This window comes from Convolutriloba macropyga, chromosome 1 (assembly GCF_964194025.1).
Source record: "Convolutriloba macropyga chromosome 1, txConMacr16.3, whole genome shotgun sequence".
NCBI lineage: Eukaryota > Metazoa > Xenacoelomorpha > Acoela > Convolutidae > Convolutriloba > Convolutriloba macropyga.
Window position 1 is genome coordinate 22,041,360 of NC_134468.1, and position 18,452 is coordinate 22,059,811.

At 36.5% G+C, this 18,452-nt stretch overlaps 1 protein-coding gene across 1 annotated transcript in view; it reads left to right on the forward strand.

Annotated features, from left to right (window-relative positions):
• The window catches only part of LOC142335692 (uncharacterized), a 110,978-nt gene that overhangs the window by 35,351 nt on the left and 57,175 nt on the right, over window positions 1-18,452 (forward strand). The window contains exons 3-7 of the mRNA XM_075384124.1: window positions 3,027-3,186; window positions 5,564-5,688; window positions 5,920-6,107; window positions 9,380-9,554; window positions 10,365-10,517. Coding sequence (XP_075240239.1) covers window positions 3,027-3,186; window positions 5,564-5,688; window positions 5,920-6,107; window positions 9,380-9,554; window positions 10,365-10,517 — 801 coding nt within the window. The remainder of the gene's footprint in view (window positions 1-3,026; window positions 3,187-5,563; window positions 5,689-5,919; window positions 6,108-9,379; window positions 9,555-10,364; window positions 10,518-18,452) is intronic.

Genomic DNA, 18,452 nt, shown 5'->3' on the forward strand with positions numbered 1-18,452 from the left:
TCACAGAAACTGTTTTGATGATTTGATTTCATGGCGTGCAGGGCGATTCCTAATCCTAAATTTTTGCCCCTAGAAAATCACTCAAAATTCTTTGCACAGAGACCAATTAACAAAATTTTTTTAGTGAAAAAAGAAATCAGGTGGCTTGTTACGTTTTCAGTGAGAAAACTACAGCATTTCAGAGTTTTTTATTGACGATTTTCATCAAATAACCAAAAAAGGAGGCCCGGAAACGGGCGACCTTCGCACATAATGTCGCGACCCCACGCATTCATGTTTTTGACATAGTTAACTGCCTTCCAGGTGACAAAGTTCGAAAACAGATGTCTGAGTTTGAAAAATATACATCCAAAATACAAGAAGAGAAATAATTAAAGCCATGCCGCGTCAGAGTGCACTTGAAAAACATGACGTGCAACTAAGTAATTGAAAACATTAGCGAGAAATCAGTATTTAATTAATAGCCGCGTCAGCAATTCCAGGCGGCTATTATTACGCACCTATTTTTACAATTCAAAGAATTTGAATTGTATTGGGGCGCTGTCTTTTTTTTTAAGATCTGTTCACACATTTTCATGATTTTTGAAGTCAAATTGGAGTAGTGATTTTGGTCACGCCGAAACAGGAAATGGAGCGAAAACGCGAGTGGTTTTGCGGCGTGAATTTTTTTCGCTCTAATTTTAAAGTAGAGTGCAAAAATGGTGTTTGAACAAAAATTTGGTTTCACGTTAGTGGTTTTTTGTTCACATGCGGCAATTTCACTCTGATTTTTACTGTTTTTTTCAATTTTTCGGATCGGATTTTTTTCTAAATGGTTTTCCCAATCCATTCAGAGCTCATTCTAGGCCTAGTTTTTTGTTTGAATTAAATTTTCATTTCTCGCTATTGGTTTTTTTGTTCAGAAGCGGCATTTTGACATTGATTTTTTGTTTTTTTTTCTTATTTTTGATTTGATCTTTTTTTAAAATGGTTTTCTCATTTCACTCATAGTCCATTCTAGATCAAGTTTTTCTGTTAAGTCAATGAAAATTCTTTGAATTGTACGTCAGGACTTGTGCTGCTATGTTTTTTTAATTCGTCTAACAGATTTTTGTTTCGTATTTGACTTTCAATGACTTCAATGACTTCTATTGCATTGCAGTTAAAATTTGTGTTCATGACTTCATTTCTGCTTCTAGGTCAATTGCGTCAATAAAAAAAACGACTACTGAACTCACTTATAGAACCCTAAATTTTATGAACATTTACTAATTAAAGATCAATAGTGTGCATCTAAATAGTGCCAAACATTTTTACCCTAATTCTTGAGTATTAGTTTTGAGTTTTTTATTTCGAAAATCAATTTTGAAAAAGCTCTTTTATGGTTTTTTCCTTATAATAGATGACAGAACATATCTAACCCATAAAGATCTAGTGGTCTACTAAAGGACTTTTTGTCAATCTACCTATCTTGTTTCTTTATTTGTTTCAATTCATGGAAGGCCACAAGCGTCTATCGCGGCTATTTTCCGGCAATCTGCCGGCTATGTTTTTAAATGCACTCAGAAAAAAATCAATATTCAATTTGATGAAACCTAAACTATCCATGGTCATTCGTCCTTAAATAGAAAGGGAATCAGACATGTTTTAATGTAGGTAACCACAAAAGTAGTTTGAAAAGTTATAAAACCAACAGCTTTTAACTGAAAATACTCTAGATAGACTCACATATATATCCTCAAAGAACAAAGGAACCTGTATGGGGAGGGGAGAACAATATACAGGATAGGACTACAAAGTAACCAGAGATACAGAAATAGCGAAGATTTTTAAAAAATAATTCACAAAAAAAAACAATTTATTGAAACCATTGTAATCTGTATTAACTGACTTTTATCTTTTATTTCAGTTATTAGTTAAATTGTTTTAGGTGAAATGGAAACGAAATATTGCATACATTCATTTAGGGGTTCCTTTGAAAATAAATGGGACCTGTTATAAAGTACGTATGTTAAGAGACAACAAAAATCAATGTAAATGGTGAACACAATAAAGGCGAAATTCAAAAAAGTTTAGAAATTTAGAATTTGTCATTAAAGGAATTTTGATATGAACTTTTTTATATTTTACCGGAAAAAATAATAACTTCTGAAGATATATTGCTTACATAGATTTTGATCTAAATATTGTAAAACTCCCCGATGATACCAAAACTAATCTTTCCGTTGCTGCTCGTCTATTTGGAAAAAATTAGCCCCTCATTTAGCGTTTAGCGTGAAGTTATAGTTTTTAAACTACAATTCGATAATTTGATACAAAATCTTGAATTGAACAAAAATGACGCTAAAATCACGTCAAATATCAAATGATCACGAAGACTTAAAATTATCAGATAGTGTTCCAGTTTTTCTTTCATCTATCTTGCCTAAAACGATTGTTCCAATTAAATTTGTCTGCCCTTTTGCGCTTTTCAATTGGAAAATCATGTCAATTGATAACTGCTCTCAAACGAAGTTTGGAGCAATTTTTTAAGTCTTTTCTTATAGTTTTTCGCTTGGCCGATTTTTTGTCTCACGCTTAAAACATGTTGGACTTTTCGGACTTCGACCCCCTGACCCCCATGTTAGCATCCCTCAGCCCCAGATGGCTAATAACAAAGCTAACCACTCGGCGGTCGTTTGAGAGCAATCCGCTCGATGTTATTCTATTATATTTATTTGATGTACTTCCGTAGTCCCAACCGGAGTCCCATACTTGAGCGTAGAATTGGCATATATGGCGTAGAATGTCAGTAATTTCAAAAAAATACCTGAAACTCCTTGTATACACTTGTTGAACATAGCTATATTTCATTAAATAATGAATGCATTTTTAAAAGGCGATTTTTCTACCTGCAATTAATTCAAGTGATTTGAGCGCATCTATGATGACTAACAAGCTCCATAAAAAGAACCCTATAGAATTAATTTGACCCTAGCAATTGGGCTTTGAGTTTTGGCTGGGGAATCCGTTTCTCCTAAACGCGTGATACTTATTGACTATTTTAGTGTGAAATGCCAGCTGGTGTAGCGTGGGGTGAAACGGCCATTCGGTTCGAAGGCAGAAACATAACCTACGTGTTTGTGGTGTCCAGCCCTCACTTTGCACTGGATTACAGCTCTGACGACCCACAGAGGACATTTGCAATATTTCCAGTTCTACAGCAGGGTACGCTTTTTTTCACATAACACATTCCAAAGGTAATTAAAACTTTCGTCTATACATAATTGTTTAGTAATAGTCATGATAGTAGAAAAAAAACTTCTTCAACGGAGACTTGGAAGTTCGATTTTATTGCCCGGACATAGTAACATAGTATCAGAACTGAGTCATAATATTTGTTTTCATTTTTTGTTTTCATGTCAGGGTGTCAGTGGTCAAAAGTTATCCTAGCTTGTAATCCAATAGTTTGCAATATAATTTCTGTGAGATTTTGACATGACCGACCCTGACAAACTACCTACCCTTACCAGAATGGCTCATTAAAAGAAAGAGCTCGACATAAGTAGGCTGAAAAAAATATGAGTAGTGAAAGTAACCTATCTTGAATTGAAAGAACGCAAAATTAATAATGGTCAACAGTCTAGATCATGGTGTGGATTAAGAGACATCAGATGTCAATTTGGTCTTGGATGCGGTTATGTTTAATAGCTTTCAAAAAACGTTCGACGCAAACTTTTTGCTCATCCGTTTTCTTTTAGAAAGTTATTTTCCTCTTTTGAGTGATCTGAGATGTCGTAAAAAGAAACGGAATAAACTTAAAAATCATTATGTCAGTAGGATAAACATCTTTCTAAGATGTTTATTAATCTCTGTACGATAAAGCGGAGCCGCTAGGAATAGCATGCGGATGCATATATTCACGATTTGAAAGGCGATATTAGACCATTTCTTAACAATATTTTAAAAGATGACCAGCTCTGACCAATTGTCTCGGGGAAAAATTGATTCTGGTACGAAATAACCATTTCGGATAGTTTCCTAAGGAAAAATCGTTGCGATGTCTTTTTAAACGGACGACCAGTTGATCTGCTTAGGGAACAAGCACCGTCTTCTTAGACAATTATGGCTTTGACAACCATTCCCTTCGAGCCATAAAGTTGTGGCTGATTAGGGAATCATTGAGGTGATCAATCATTAAGAAGACATTTAAATTTAAGAGATTCTTAATTTTCATGTACGACTACAATAGCTTTGACTCAATTGACTTCAAAAATCTTGATATCAAAATTTTGATAATCTAACATTGGCTTTAAAAAGCCAACCTGCATTATGTCTCTGATTCCAATAAGTATGGAGGTTTGCAACAATAGTAGGTTGGACTACCCATTCCATCATTTGCAATTTAGTATTAAAATCCAGTGAATCGAAACTTGATACACGTTGATAAGACATGCTTGATCTTGACATCTCTTGCAGAATTTCAAACATCATCCCAAGAACTTGAAATACCAAAATTTCAATTTAAACCTGGATGAGATATTGGTAAGATCTTATAAAGATAAACCAAGAAAATTTCTTGGCAGTTCATGACAAAATCTTGACAAATCTTGATAACCCTCTTTAACATTTCTGATCGCTGCTCGATGAATCTCGTCCTCAAAGTCATTTTTTCCGGTAAAATGAAAATGATAAAACTTTGAATAGCCAACTGATTATAATCTCCAATAAGAAATCTCCACCTGATCCCAGGGCTGTTCTTAGACAGAATTCAGCAACACAAGGAAATATCAGAGTGTACGGACGCTTTATGTCAAAAGCTTTATAAATTTCAACTTCAAATTGATTATGTTTTTAAATTTTGATAATTTGTGCTTAATCATATGAATTCGTGGTAAACCATTTTCAAAGGTGCTTTTTTTATTTTTACAACTTGGCATTTTTTGCCATGTCATGTTTAATCCTTCTTGGTCACCTTGCCAAGATCTTTTTTCCTGATACCCATCCAAACATCTTGTAAGTTCGTACAAATCTTAAATTTTTCATGGTAAGTATCATGTCAAGACCTTGGAAAAATTTGCCATGTTTTAGTATGTTTCTTATCATGGTGCATCAAAGTTCAGTGGAGTGGGTGACGCTAAGAGAGCGAGAAAACGTCGATACGCTCATGGAATATCTTTCAAATAGTATATTTTACTAAGGAAATGTTGTTTAACTTCATCAAAAACAATCAGACAGTCGCAACAAAATTGTTGCGGAGAAAAGAATAAATAAACAACACAGTCGAAATAAATCAGGACAACGACTCGATTTAGTATAATGAGCTATTTTTAAATCAAAAGGCTATATCTGATTTTCCTAGCTTTTTGATATATGATACAAATTTGATAAAATTTCGAAAAAATTTGTCAGAAGTATATCAATTTGTCAAATTTGATATAATTTGTCAAAATTGATAAAATTTGGACCGTTTTACCCCCAAAAAAACGAAACGAAACATTTCTTATGTTCTTGGGACAAAGTTTCAACTAAGGTATAAACTATTGTGATACGGTAAACCGTATGAATCATTATTTATATATGTTGACTTATTGTACTGCAATAGATTGGGTGGATATGAAGTACGTGGACGATGGCATGCGAATCTGGGTGTACGAAATAGAGTGTGACGTCACAACCTACGATCGTACCACCGTCCGATGTTCTTCAGACAAATTTAGCGACACACCCGTTAGTGGAACTTATCTCTGCGGCTGCTTTCTTTATCATGCTTTCTTTATGCTAGTCCACAAAACACAAGCGCCATAAAATTGTGTAGATATCCAATTTCAAATGCTCTTTGCCATTCAGTTATGCTCGAAACTTTAACTGTTCAAAGCGCTGAAAGTGGTAAAATGTAACCATTGCGGTGTATCGCGGTGAGAATTAAGAAGAAAGATTTTAAAATGTATATGATTTTAGTTTCCAATGGGTGCAGCGTTTTGGGTTCTGTTCGTTATCTGGCTGGTGGCATTTATAGTGTTGTTAGTGCTGGCCCTGTTGCTGTGTGCCAATCTGTATAAGAAGAAAGATGCGGGCAAATTGCCCGAGATGGAGGATGAAGATGAGCCAGAAGATATTGACGTTCCTGAGCAGATTAGGGAATACAGGTCAGCTTCACTAAAGAATTTTTGGTTAATTAACTAACGCGAGCAGAATTTTCCCACGTCTCATGATTACTTTTGACAATTGTTAAAATGATTTTTTGCTTAACATTGATGTGTACAAGTGCATTTTAATTTTTAGAACTTTCTGCATTTTACCATGTCTGCTAATCTTTCTTGACAGGATCATGTTTAGTTTTGTTTAACCATGCAATTATCTCGCAACTTCGCACAAAAGTTTATGTTTTCTTGCCAAGTAAAATCTCATGATCATGACAAAACTTATCATGTTTTGGTTTCATATCAAGGCTATCAAGTTTAGGGAACACAGCAAAATGTAAAAAATGTCAACAAAGAACCAAGTTTTGAAACTATCGCAACGGATCAAGGGTTTTTAATTTCCACTTAAGTACCTTAAAAGATTCTCGGATTTAAGAGCGCTAATTTGTAATCGGATTATTAAACAAAAAGATCAATGTGCATTGGGTAAATTGGCATTGGGTATAATGGCATTGGATATAATAGCATTGGGTAAGGAGAAATCGGGTAATTTGTCATGCAATAGTTTCCTGCAGCCATTCCACTCATTCTAACTTTCTTGGGTCGAACTTCCCAATTGACACAGCCCGGTGTTTTGTTCCATTGACTAAAATATTGATACAGAAAATAAAAAGTACAGTCGTTAAAAATTCTTGAGGAACTGAATCAATCACTTCGGAACAAAGATTACCTGAGTCGACTGACGTCTATGCTATACATAACTTGATATATATGTATGCATAAGATGATGAATATGCAAAAGTAGTTATTACTAATTGCTCTCAAACGAAGTTTGTAGCAATTATGTTAGTCCTGTCAGGTCTTTTTTATGCGAGTTTTCGCTTGACCAATTTTGCGTCTGACGCCTTTGACTTTTCGTCCTCGAAAATGGGATTAACAGGTAACGCCCCGTGGGCATTAAGTGCAATTAGAGCCTTTCGGCTCTGTTTCAGCACGGACTGTTTTGGAGACTTATATTTTTGGTGTGAAGGGCGGTTCTTAGAAGTTGAAGAACCCTCCACTGCTGACCTCCCCACTATTGCCCCCCTCGTTACCCCTCCAACCCACTATTGCTCCCCAACAGCCCTCGGTGCACCCCCACCCCCTGTTTCTAGGTACTGACGAACAACCGCTCGCTAAAAACACGCCAGTTTATACTTTCTTGCATCATTTTTTTCAAGCTTTTTGAAAATTTTTGTCAATTTTTGTTTTTATTAACCCTAGTTGTCAAAAAACCTCCTCTGGGTTTTTAAAATAGGTTATTGCATAGTTTTTAGTGGTAATTGAATGGTTTCAACATTTTAAAGTAACGAAATTTAGCATTTTTTTTGAAAAACGTGCTATTTTTTCAAATTTTTTGACATTTATTTTTCTTTATTTAGGTCTTTCCAGACCCAGGGTCCAAAAAACTTCCTAGGCTGTTTGAAAAAAAGATAGATACTGACAATTTTTATTGGCCCTGAAACAGTTCTTCAACTTTTTAATGTAACAAATTTCTGAAATTGTTTGATAAAACTTACTTTTTTCAAGTTTTTTGAAATTTTTTGTCGTTCTTTTACGTTTCGTCAGCCTCAAGAGCCAAAAAAGATATCTGTAGAGTTTGAAAATAAGTTATTGCATGTTTTCTAGATTTAAAAGAATCTCTTGCAAATTATTTTTATCACTAGTTTTAGCATTTTTTTGGACAAAATTTGCCATTTTTTTCATTTCTTTGACATTTAGTGCTTAGTCAGGTTTCTGAGCCACAAGGGTCAGAAAACCTCCATTAAAGTTTGATTATAAGTTACGGGAAACGTTTTATGGCAAAATAGTCCATGACATTTTCACGGGAAAAGGTCATGGATTATTTTTCAATTTTTTAAAATTACATGTTTTAGCAATTTTTTTTCATATACCTTGCAATTTTTTAAGTTCATTAATTTTTTGTTTTTAGGCTTCTCATGTTTCAAGAGCCAAGGAACCTCCTCTAGGGTTTGATAATGTTTTACTGCAAAGTTCATAGACGTAATGCAATGTTTTTCAAGATTTTAATAGCTTGAGTTTAAGCAATTTTTTAAAATATTTGCAATTTTTTTTATTTTTGTGTGGCACCAGGAGCCCTGTGACCTCCGCCATTATATGATAATTTGCCTCTGCAGAGCTTCTAGAGCTTATCAAATGCTGATCATTTTTTTTTGTGACTCCAGTTTTTGGTAATTTTTAGACAAAAATTTAATTTTTTTCAACTTTTCGGAAAGTTGTTATCACGTTCTAAGTGTATGGATCTATACGAGCCAGTGAAACCATTCCTGGCTTTAAACAGGGATACTGGATAGTCTCTTGAAACGATGAAATGGTTGTTAACATATTAATATTTTGAATTTTAGCAAGATTTTTTTAAACTTTGCAACTGGTTCCAAATTTTTTCAATATTTTTTGTCTTTTTCCGAGTTTAAAAACCGTCACTGGAAAACGAAATTTTTTTTGTCTTGGAGATGGGATTTTTGACCGAACTGTTGATCTGAAGAATGGTTGTGAACTTTTTTTACTTCAAAGTTGAAAACTTTTAATTTTGCCTTTTTCAGTTTTTTCTATAGGATTTATTTACTAACAAGTCTAGAAAATTACAAGTTGCAGAGTTGAATCGCACCATGGAAAATATTCATATCTCTTTTCTCTCTCTCTCTCTCTGTCGGTCAGGATTTCTTCCCTTTTCTTTCTCGTTCACGTTTTATCTCTCTCTCTCTCTCTCCCACACTCTATCTCTCTCTTTTTTTTTGTTGATGCCGCAATTCAGCTGCTGTTATGTAGCGTAATGTCACCATCTTTGATCCTCATTAACAATGAGTTACAGAAAAAATGATTTTATCATAAATGATTTAACGGGCACGTTTTAGGAATTCATTGTTAATTGCTTTCAAAAGCAATTTGTTGCAAACATAGTAATCCTGTATGTCTCTTTTATGCAATTTTCCGCTTAGCCGATTTTTTGTCTGACCCATTTGACTTTCGTCTTCAGAAACAGGATAAAGAGGTAGCGCCCCGTTTGCATAAAGTTATCTTAGAGCTGATCAGCCCACTAGCCTTCAAGTATGCGATTAACAGAAACTGTTTTGGAGTCTCGCACTAAACCTAGCCTCGCACTAAACCGTGGCTAGCTACTGACAAAGCCAACCTCTCGCCGGTCGTTTGAGAGCAACTCGCCCGACCATAGTCGGTTATGTTGGGCATTATTTGTTCTACAAAATGTTGGGTTTCAGAGAGTACTGCAGCGGCATGATGTTTAATGTGAACCCAAAGATCCATCCGTTCTTCACCTTCGACGCCATTGAGGAGCCACTTGACAAGGAGCAGAACATTGCAAAGTACTTGATCACGGAGCCAGTGTTTCTGGAGGCAGTCCGGGAGGTTGCTGACAATTGCGCCTATGATCAAGTGATTTTAATTCCTACTATTGTTGCGTATATAATCGTGTTGAGGACAACGACGAAAAAACGACAATCTTTTTGCAAGAAATCATCGTTTTCGTCGTTTTGTCGTCGTTTTCGTCGTTTTGTCATCGTTTTCTTCGTTTTCATAAGTTTCCGTCGTTTAAGTAGTCTTTTAAGTGTAAGAAATGATCCTTTCTTTGTCGTTTTTTGTCGTTTCTTACGTCGATGTTTTCAAATGAAATGGTTGTTGTGTTCATGCAGTGCAGCAGGTAATGCATTGGGAGTTCAGGGGTCGAATCCCAGCGTGGAGCACGTTTTTTGTCGTTTTTTTCGCAACGATAAAAAAGACAACGATTTCCTACATAAAAATAACGACGAAATAACGAACAAAACGACGATTACCATGTAAGGAAAACTTTGATCGTTTTGTTTAAGGAAAACGATTAAAAAACGACGATTTCTTACAAGTGAAAAACAAAATTCCTCAACACGGGTAGTAACGAATTTGATATTACATTACATGGAACATGGCAGGATCTTTGCAGCTTATATGAGGATCGGTTTTTGAAGATACAAAGACCTCAACTTAAAAAGATGTAAAGATGTCTAGGCTCAAACAAAAATGTATAAGTAAAGACCATGTTCGACCTCAATAACCTGTGAAACGAGTTTAGCTCAACTTCTGCAAACAGCTGGACTTTAGCTCGCCCAAAATTCAATACCCATTTACTCTGCATGTGTGCAAAATGCTAGATATAATCTGTTCCTTCAAGCTTCTAAAATACGTAGAATTTGGGCGTCTGTTGTTTTTTAGGAGATCATCCGCGAGATTGCTTGTATAGTAGTGTTGGGCAATCGATACGAGTTGGTTGATTTTGCAGTGACTCTGCGTAGGATGTTGAAAGATCAGATCAAAAGGTGGCAGAGGTCAAACAGAATGGACGCAGAACAGGATGCGCAGCAACAAGTACTCATTTCCTGTTTTACTAAAGCCATTACATGCATCTACTGGTACTCACTTCTAAAGCCGGTTTCTGCTTTTGTGTCGTTCTACATTTTTAGAGTTGACAATTCCTTCCTACTTATACTTACTCGCTCTCAAACAGAGTTCGCAAATATAATAATCCTGTGGTCTTCTTGTCGTGGTCGATAACACGGGTCAAAGAATTCAATAAGTTGAATTTTAAATTAAATTTTGAACTGAAAATATACAAAAATTAGCTTGTATTTATAGTGGTTATCTATGCGAAAATATACAGAGAAAATTTAGATTAGCTAAAAATATTTTACATGATTGGCATGTGAATAGATCTTAACTCCGAATCCCGGAGGTGACTTTCTATTTTCATCAACATTTCATGAGAATCATATTTGGCTTGGGTACAATCGAGTTCATTAGTTGGAGGTCGGTGGAGGTTAGAATCAGGTTTCTGTTGGTGGGAGAATTTACTTCTGACATATGATTGATAGGTCAATAAGATAATGATACCGCCAAAACAAAATTAGAATTGAGTTTAGTTTTGTAGCCATTACTTATCGACACAGCAATAAAGTTCGTCAGGTAAGTTCTTCTTTCGTTCTTTGAAACTTTAATAAGACTTCTAAGTTTCTTGATGTTTCATTGAAACCATCACATCCCCCCTCCTTTTTTAAGCAAGTTTGTGGGTATAGGTTCTCCAAATCTGTCAGGTTGTTTTCTGTTCCTGGTTGATGTTCGTGAAGGCTCTGAGGTTTCCGGTTGTTGGTGCTCTGCAGATGATGTGGCTGCAAAAGCTTCATCTTGATGTGAAGGTCCCACATCTGTGTTCTGAGGTTGTGGTTCTGATTGAGATATGGTCTCCTCCACTGCTGGTTCAGTTTTCACGTTGTCCTCGTCTAGTCTCGCAATTTGGTTGTCGCTCACTAGAATAGTCCGTGCTGAGTTTTCGGGCTGTATGAAAGATGTGTTCAAGCCTTTCCTGATGATGAAGGTAGCAGGAACTGTCTTTGTCTTTTCGTTGGCCTTGAATAGAATGGTTTCGCACAAGTCGAAATCTGCTATTGCTGGTAGTCTCACTCTGCGTCCCAACAGGAGTTCAACTGGAGTTTTGCTCCTCGTCTTTGAAGTGTTGCGATGTGTCATCAGTGCCCTTTGCAGGAATGCTCCAAATGACACATTAAGGTTGGGACTCCACGCTTGAAGTGCCCGCTTCACTGTCTGAACTGCTCTTTCAGCTATTCCATTAGCTCTTGGATGATAGACGGGTGATTCTATTTTCTTAATTCCCAGTGATTCACACCACTGTTTAAGGTCACCACTTACAAATTCAGGACCATTATCAGAAACTAAAGTTTTTGGTATTCCAAATCTTGCAAAGATTTGACTAAGATATTTTTTAACTGTTTCTGATGTTCTATTTCCCGCGGGGAAGGCTTCTATCCAACCAGAACCCGCGTCAACAATTACTAATATATTGCCTTGGTCCTTAACATAACCCCAGTCCATGTGGAGCCGTTCCCAAACGTCGGCTTCTGGCCACGTAGAGACTGTTTTTCCCAGGCTAGGCCTGTTCAATTGACAATTCTTACATTTACTAACAAAGTGTTGAACGTCTTGGGTAATGCCAGGCCACCAAGCTATCATTCTGACTGATGCCTGAGTTGCATTCTTTCCGGGATGTGTCTCATGCGCTTTTGCCAAAACCAAGTGTCGTAGTTTGGGTGGAATGAAAGGAACAACACCTCTGAAGATGATTCCATTATGTAAAGTAAGTGCATCTTTCTGTTGTTCGAATCCTTTTTCCGCTTCTGAACATTGTTTCCAATTGCGGCTTTTGATTCGTTTCATTATGTCCTGGAAGAGCCTGTTTGTTCCAAGTTCAGTTTTGATTTCTGCTTGGGTCACCAAATCACTCTGAGCGAAGTAGATGTTATTGATTGCGAAGCACACGCGATCGTTGTCGGATTCGTCTTCGTCAAAATCCATTCTGCTCAAAGCATCTGCATGGGGTATCTGTTCCCCTGGTGTGTACTTCAACTCATAGTCGAAGCCCATTAGAGCTATTGCCCATCTTGTGATTCTCGCTGATGCTGTCTTCGGGATCTCCTCGTCTGGTGCAAAGAGATATTTGAGTGGTTTGTGGTCAGTCTGTAGAGTAAATCGTCTTCCAAGAAGGAATTGCTTCAATCTTGTGACCACAAAGACAATTGCCAGTGCTTCCCGCTCTATGTTCGAGTAGTTTTGCTCCTCTGGAGTCAATTTTCTCGATACATATATGACTGGATGTCCTTCTTGCGAAAGAACCCCGCCAATGGTTTTTTCAGAGGCGTCAGTAGTAACTGTTGCTTCTTTTTGTAGACTATATGGCTGTACTAGTGGGTTAGCACATAATTCATTTTTTATGTCTTCAAAGGCTTTTTGTTGCATTTTGCCCCATGAGAAATCGCTATTTCTCATGTTATTTAAGGGTAGCATTTTTGTTGCAAAATCAGGAATCATTCTTCCGTAAAAATTAGCTAGCCCAACAAACGATTCGAGTTGTTTATTGTTAGTTGGTGCTTTTGCATTTTTTATTTTTTCAACATGTTTGGGATCTGGTGCTATTCCCTCCTTTGAAATGGAGTATCTCAAAAAGCTAACGCTATCGACTGGTTTTGAGTTAGATTTTTTCTCATTAATAGTAAAGTGTTTCTCACGTAGTCGACTCTTGACTGCAAGCATTCTCTTGTCGAACTGCTCCTTGGTAGTTCCATACACCAATACATCGTCTTGAAAGATCACAACACCTTTGATTCCTTTGAGTGTTGATTCTATGCAATTCTGGAAGATTGAAGAAGAGTTTTTCAATCCCTGAGGTAGTCGGCACATCTTGAACAGTCCCTGAGATGTGTTGATTGTGCATATATCTTTTGCTTCTTCGTCAAGTTCAATTTGATAGTAGGCATCTGAGAGGTCAATTTTGCCAAAGTATGAGGCCCCATGTAGGTTATGGAAGATCGTCTCCATGTCTGGTATTGGGTAGTCCTCATCCAAGACCTTGCCATTGATGTGCACTTTCAAGTCCACACAAAGTCTCAGTTCTCCACTCTTTTTTCTCTGCCAAACCACTGGAGATGCATTAGTGACTCCTCCTGGCTGTACCGGTTCAAGGATGCCTTGTCTGACCATTTGTTCCAGCTTCTCTGTGACCTTGTCTTGAAGAGGTAGAGGTATTTTTCTGGCTTTGCAGAACATTGGCTTGGTTCCTGGTATCAACTTCACATGAGCTTTGTAACCCTTCACAGCAGGTAGGTGCTCGGCTGTGATGTTGTTCACGCCGTGCTTGGGTAGAAGGTCTCTACCAAGTAGTCCAAATTCTTTATCAGACTGCACAACTGCAAGTTGTTTTTGAGTGAGCCTGCTTCCGTTCCACTCAACGTCACAAGTAAGTGTTCCCAGAAGCGTTAATTGATGACCATCATAAGCTTCAAGATGTCTTATCTTACCATCCAACTGAGGTTTACCAAGCTCAGTCCATATTTTTGATGATATCACTGTGCTATCTGCACCTGTGTCTACCTGCATTTTTACTTTGCAGTTATTTATTGAGATGTATTCCCATGTCACAGACATGCTAAAGATTTGTTCTTTTGTATAAAACATTCCCATCTCCGATGCTGGAGATGCTTGCTCTGAAGAAACATTTTCTTCTTCGCAAAAATTATTCTGTTTATTGTACTTACCTGAATTTGGTTGGGGTTTGCTTCTACACATTTTTGAGAAGTGTCCCACCTTTTCACAGGTGTTGCATTTCTTACTTAGCGCTGGACAAGGTCTACTAGAGTGTGGCTTACCTCCACACCTAGTGCACATGTTGCTGTTTCTATTAGCCGTAATTTTTTCATTTGGTTTTCGAAAGGTCTTTTTGAAGTTGAACCCAACTTCTTCTTTCACCGTAAAGGGCTTATTACCTGATGAAGAACTTGCAAAAGCCATTGCTTGACTTCTGAACTGTAAGCTCTCGGTCATTTCAGTAACCGACATTGCTGGTTTTGCTTTAATACCGTCTAGTAGTCTAAGTTTTGCTTCAGGGTCCCTCAAACCTGAGATAAACTTTATTTTTACCAACTCCTCTTCGGGGTTGGCCGCTGTTTTCAATTTTTCGAAGTCACAATAGCGTGCTTCTTCTCTAAGACGTGCTAGGAAGTCGTCATCTGACTCCCCTACACCTTGGATTACGGACAGAAATTTAGCCCTTTCTGCCGTTACTACTCTCTCTTTAGGAGAAATATAATTTTGAATCGCCAATCTGATGTCTTTATACGGAGTGTCTATCAAATTCCTAGGACTCATTAAGTTCCTAAGTTTAATGATTGCATCTTGCCCGCACATACTAAGAAAGAGATTGGTTACCTGTAGGTCCTGTACAGTACCATCGGTGTTGACTTTGTCCTCTTTCTTCTCTGCGCGACATTTCGCCACAAAAGACATAATCTACGCAGTAGCTGATTCTGCACTCTGTAGATCCAAAATTTGTCTGTCTGTAGCTGGTCTGGACACCATTGTCGTGGTCGATAACACGGGTCAAAGAATTCAATAAGTTGAATTTTAAATTAAATTTTGAACTGAAAATATACAAAAATTAGCTTGTATTTATAGTGGTTATCTATGCGAAAATATACAGAGAAAATTTAGATTAGCTAAAAATATTTTACATGATTGGCATGTGAATAGATCTTAACTCCGAATCCCGGAGGTGACTTTCTATTTTCATCAACATTTCATGAGAATCATATTTGGCTTGGGTACAACCGAGTTCATTAGTTGGAGGTCGGTGGATGTTAGAATCAGGTTTCTGTTGGTGGGAGAATTTACTTCTGACATATGATTGATAGGTCAATAAGATAATGATAGCGCCAAAACAAAATTAGAATTGAGTTTAGTTTTGTAGCCATTACTTATCGACACAGCAATAAAGTTCGTCAGGTAAGTTCTTCTTTCGTTCTTTGAAACTTTAATAAAACTTCTAAGTTTCTTGATGTTTCCTTGAAACCATCACACTTCTCTAATGCAATTTTTCGTTTGACCGATTTTTGGACCCCCTGACAAAAGTGCACTATTACATGGGGAGAATACACCTCTATAACCTATTTAAACAAAAATATTTGCTGTTTCTTATACTTTTTGTATGAATGCTCGTTAGAAGTTTAATGGATTTTTAAAATGGAATACAGTAAAAATTACAGACAAAATACAGGTAGAAAATTTCCGTTTCATTTCGGGAGCGCAAGTAGTTTGCTTCAGGGGTGAACATGAAATCGCTTCACCAATACATGAAAACATTGAATTCAATTCATAATTCAAAGCCATCATAAAATCGGCTAATGGGAGCGCAGAGACAAATCATGCAATCGAATTACTAATAAAAATTGATGGATGACAACAGTGGCAATATGTACAAAATTCTGTCCTTGTTTTTTTACACACAAATTACCAAATTACACCACTTTTGCATTCATGGTGTTCACCTTTAGATTACAATCTCCTTGACTTCTCAAGACATCCGATCCTTACCAGCATTTTACTCTGATAATTTACATCTATAAAAAGATCAAGGGTCAATAGATCACACATAACAAAATGATAAGTTGGGGCTAAAGTTGGTATAAAAAGCACGTGTTAGCTTTTTGTTACAGTCACTCATTCCATAAATAACGAAGATGCAATTCAGCACGTGGATTTATGCACGTAAAATTTTTCATACTTTAAACAATTTGTCATTACATTTTCAATATGCCTCCTATCATTTCATGTGATTGTTCCGAGAAAATTAACACAAAAACGTGATACTTTGGTCCTCCCCTATGCTCTAGTAAGAGTGTCTGCCGGCATGTGACGGGTAGGCAAGTAGTTTGGATCTAACAGACCAGTTTCGACTAAAACCCAAACAAAGAGCATTTTTAAAGCAAAGTGATTTATCTATCCGTGATCCATCGAATTCTTACTAAGGGCAATACACGCTTGATTGTTTACAAAGGCGAATAATGGCTTTCTAATCTATTTCTGGTATTAGGTCTGCTAAATGTACGACTTCTTTGCTTTTCTCAATTTCAGCGTTAAGCTCAGCTTCAGCTGTTGAAGTATATACACAATTTTGTAACTTAATATCCCTACTAAATGCACGTGAACTATTCTGAAGTTTAAAACAAAAGCCACTTGTACCTTTGCCATTGTCTATGCTGCGTGTCATATCTTAGTCTGAAAACCCTGTCCACTCCAGGTTTTCAATTTTTCTTAAACGCATCTTCTCTGAATTTTTTCATTTAAGGGGTAAGCTTAACACCCTTTTGCCGCATTCCAATGTCGCTTTAGATGATTTTGAAAAAATGAATCTCAAAAACAGACATGCTTGCGTACTATCTTGTCTACTTGTTAATGACAGATATTTCAAGCATACCAAAATACCCCCAATAATCACATGATTGCATTTCCCTATGCTCATTGCTACCTACTTCTGTTGAATTTAAATTGGACATTTTTAGGTTAATATATAACGGTAATAACAGTGTCTTTGATTCACTCACGTTAAACTTCTCTTGCAATTTTTCTACCTAAGTTTCTTCACTTAGCCTGATTTAGGTTTCTCTTTGCTCGATTTTCATGTTTAATAACCAACTAAGACCTCCGTAACTGCTAATTTCGAAATGCTCACTAACTTTGTTTTCAAAAATTTTTAGAAAAGACTTTCTGCAATCCAAATAGCATTGTATCATCTACCCAAAAGCACATCATATCCTCTATACTATTTTTGCCTTTCTTTACAAAAACGCATTCATCTTGAATAGTGGCCTAAAAATTAATTGGCGGACAAAACTTTGATTGTTAAGTACCATTTTTGAACGGATCGTTTCAATTTAAATAAACCGTTCCTCACCTGACCAATTATGAGATTTTATTTCATGTTAAAATTTTTGCAAAGCCCTCAAGCTTCTGCAATAAGATTTGCTCTTCATTATCAGTATTTAAATATACTGTTTTGATGTCTATAAATCTCATCTTTGTGTCTCTACATAATGCATAACATATCAATTGTATAATTTATCAGAGGCGCGCTGTTGCTGAGTGTGTTTCGTTGGATTCCCGGAACTCTACTTGCCTATTATTTTTGCTACGAATCTTTTCTTGTATGTTCTAATCTCCACGCTAGAACTAAATTTAAGCGCGAAGCGGCAGTGTTCGTTTCTTTTGTTTTCTACCAGTTCTCAGACTTTTTATCAACTATTCAGCTATATTCAAAATTCATTGTTTCGCGCTAATTTTAATCCCTAAAGGCTTCTTCAACAGACTTAGGTAGTGATTCTAAATTGAAAGGTCCCTCAAGAAAAGATACCGCGGATAAATTTCTATTTCAATCACACTGATGCTGGTTGACCATACCCATCTTCATTTCTTTAACATCAATAAAAAAAATTTCCCGTTGCAGTAAAAAAAATTCCTAGATTTTCCAACTTTAAAGATCCCTTTGTCATTAGGAATAGCTACGCGACAATTCTTACTGTTGGTTGAAGAACACAAAAATACTCTTTTTGAGAAATTCTATCAGTCTTGACTCCATAAATTTTTCCAACATGAACGAAAGCTGCACAGCCAAACACTTTGACAGACTCTAAGTTAAGTTTTTTATTGTACATCGCATCAAAAAGTGTTGCTTTGTTGTATTTCAATTAACATATCAAACGCATATGACCAATAGGTTTTTCTAATCCTGACCGTTCTATGTGAAATCTAGCAAAGGGTTTATTGTTTCCCAATTCTTCTCCATCTAGCCATTTTCTTTGGTGTATATTGTGCCAAGATTTCTAGTCTCGGACCTTTTGTGTCTACAAAATTGTTTCTTTGAGACCTATTCATCTGTCCCATCGCAAACTAGGTCTCCTTGTTGTT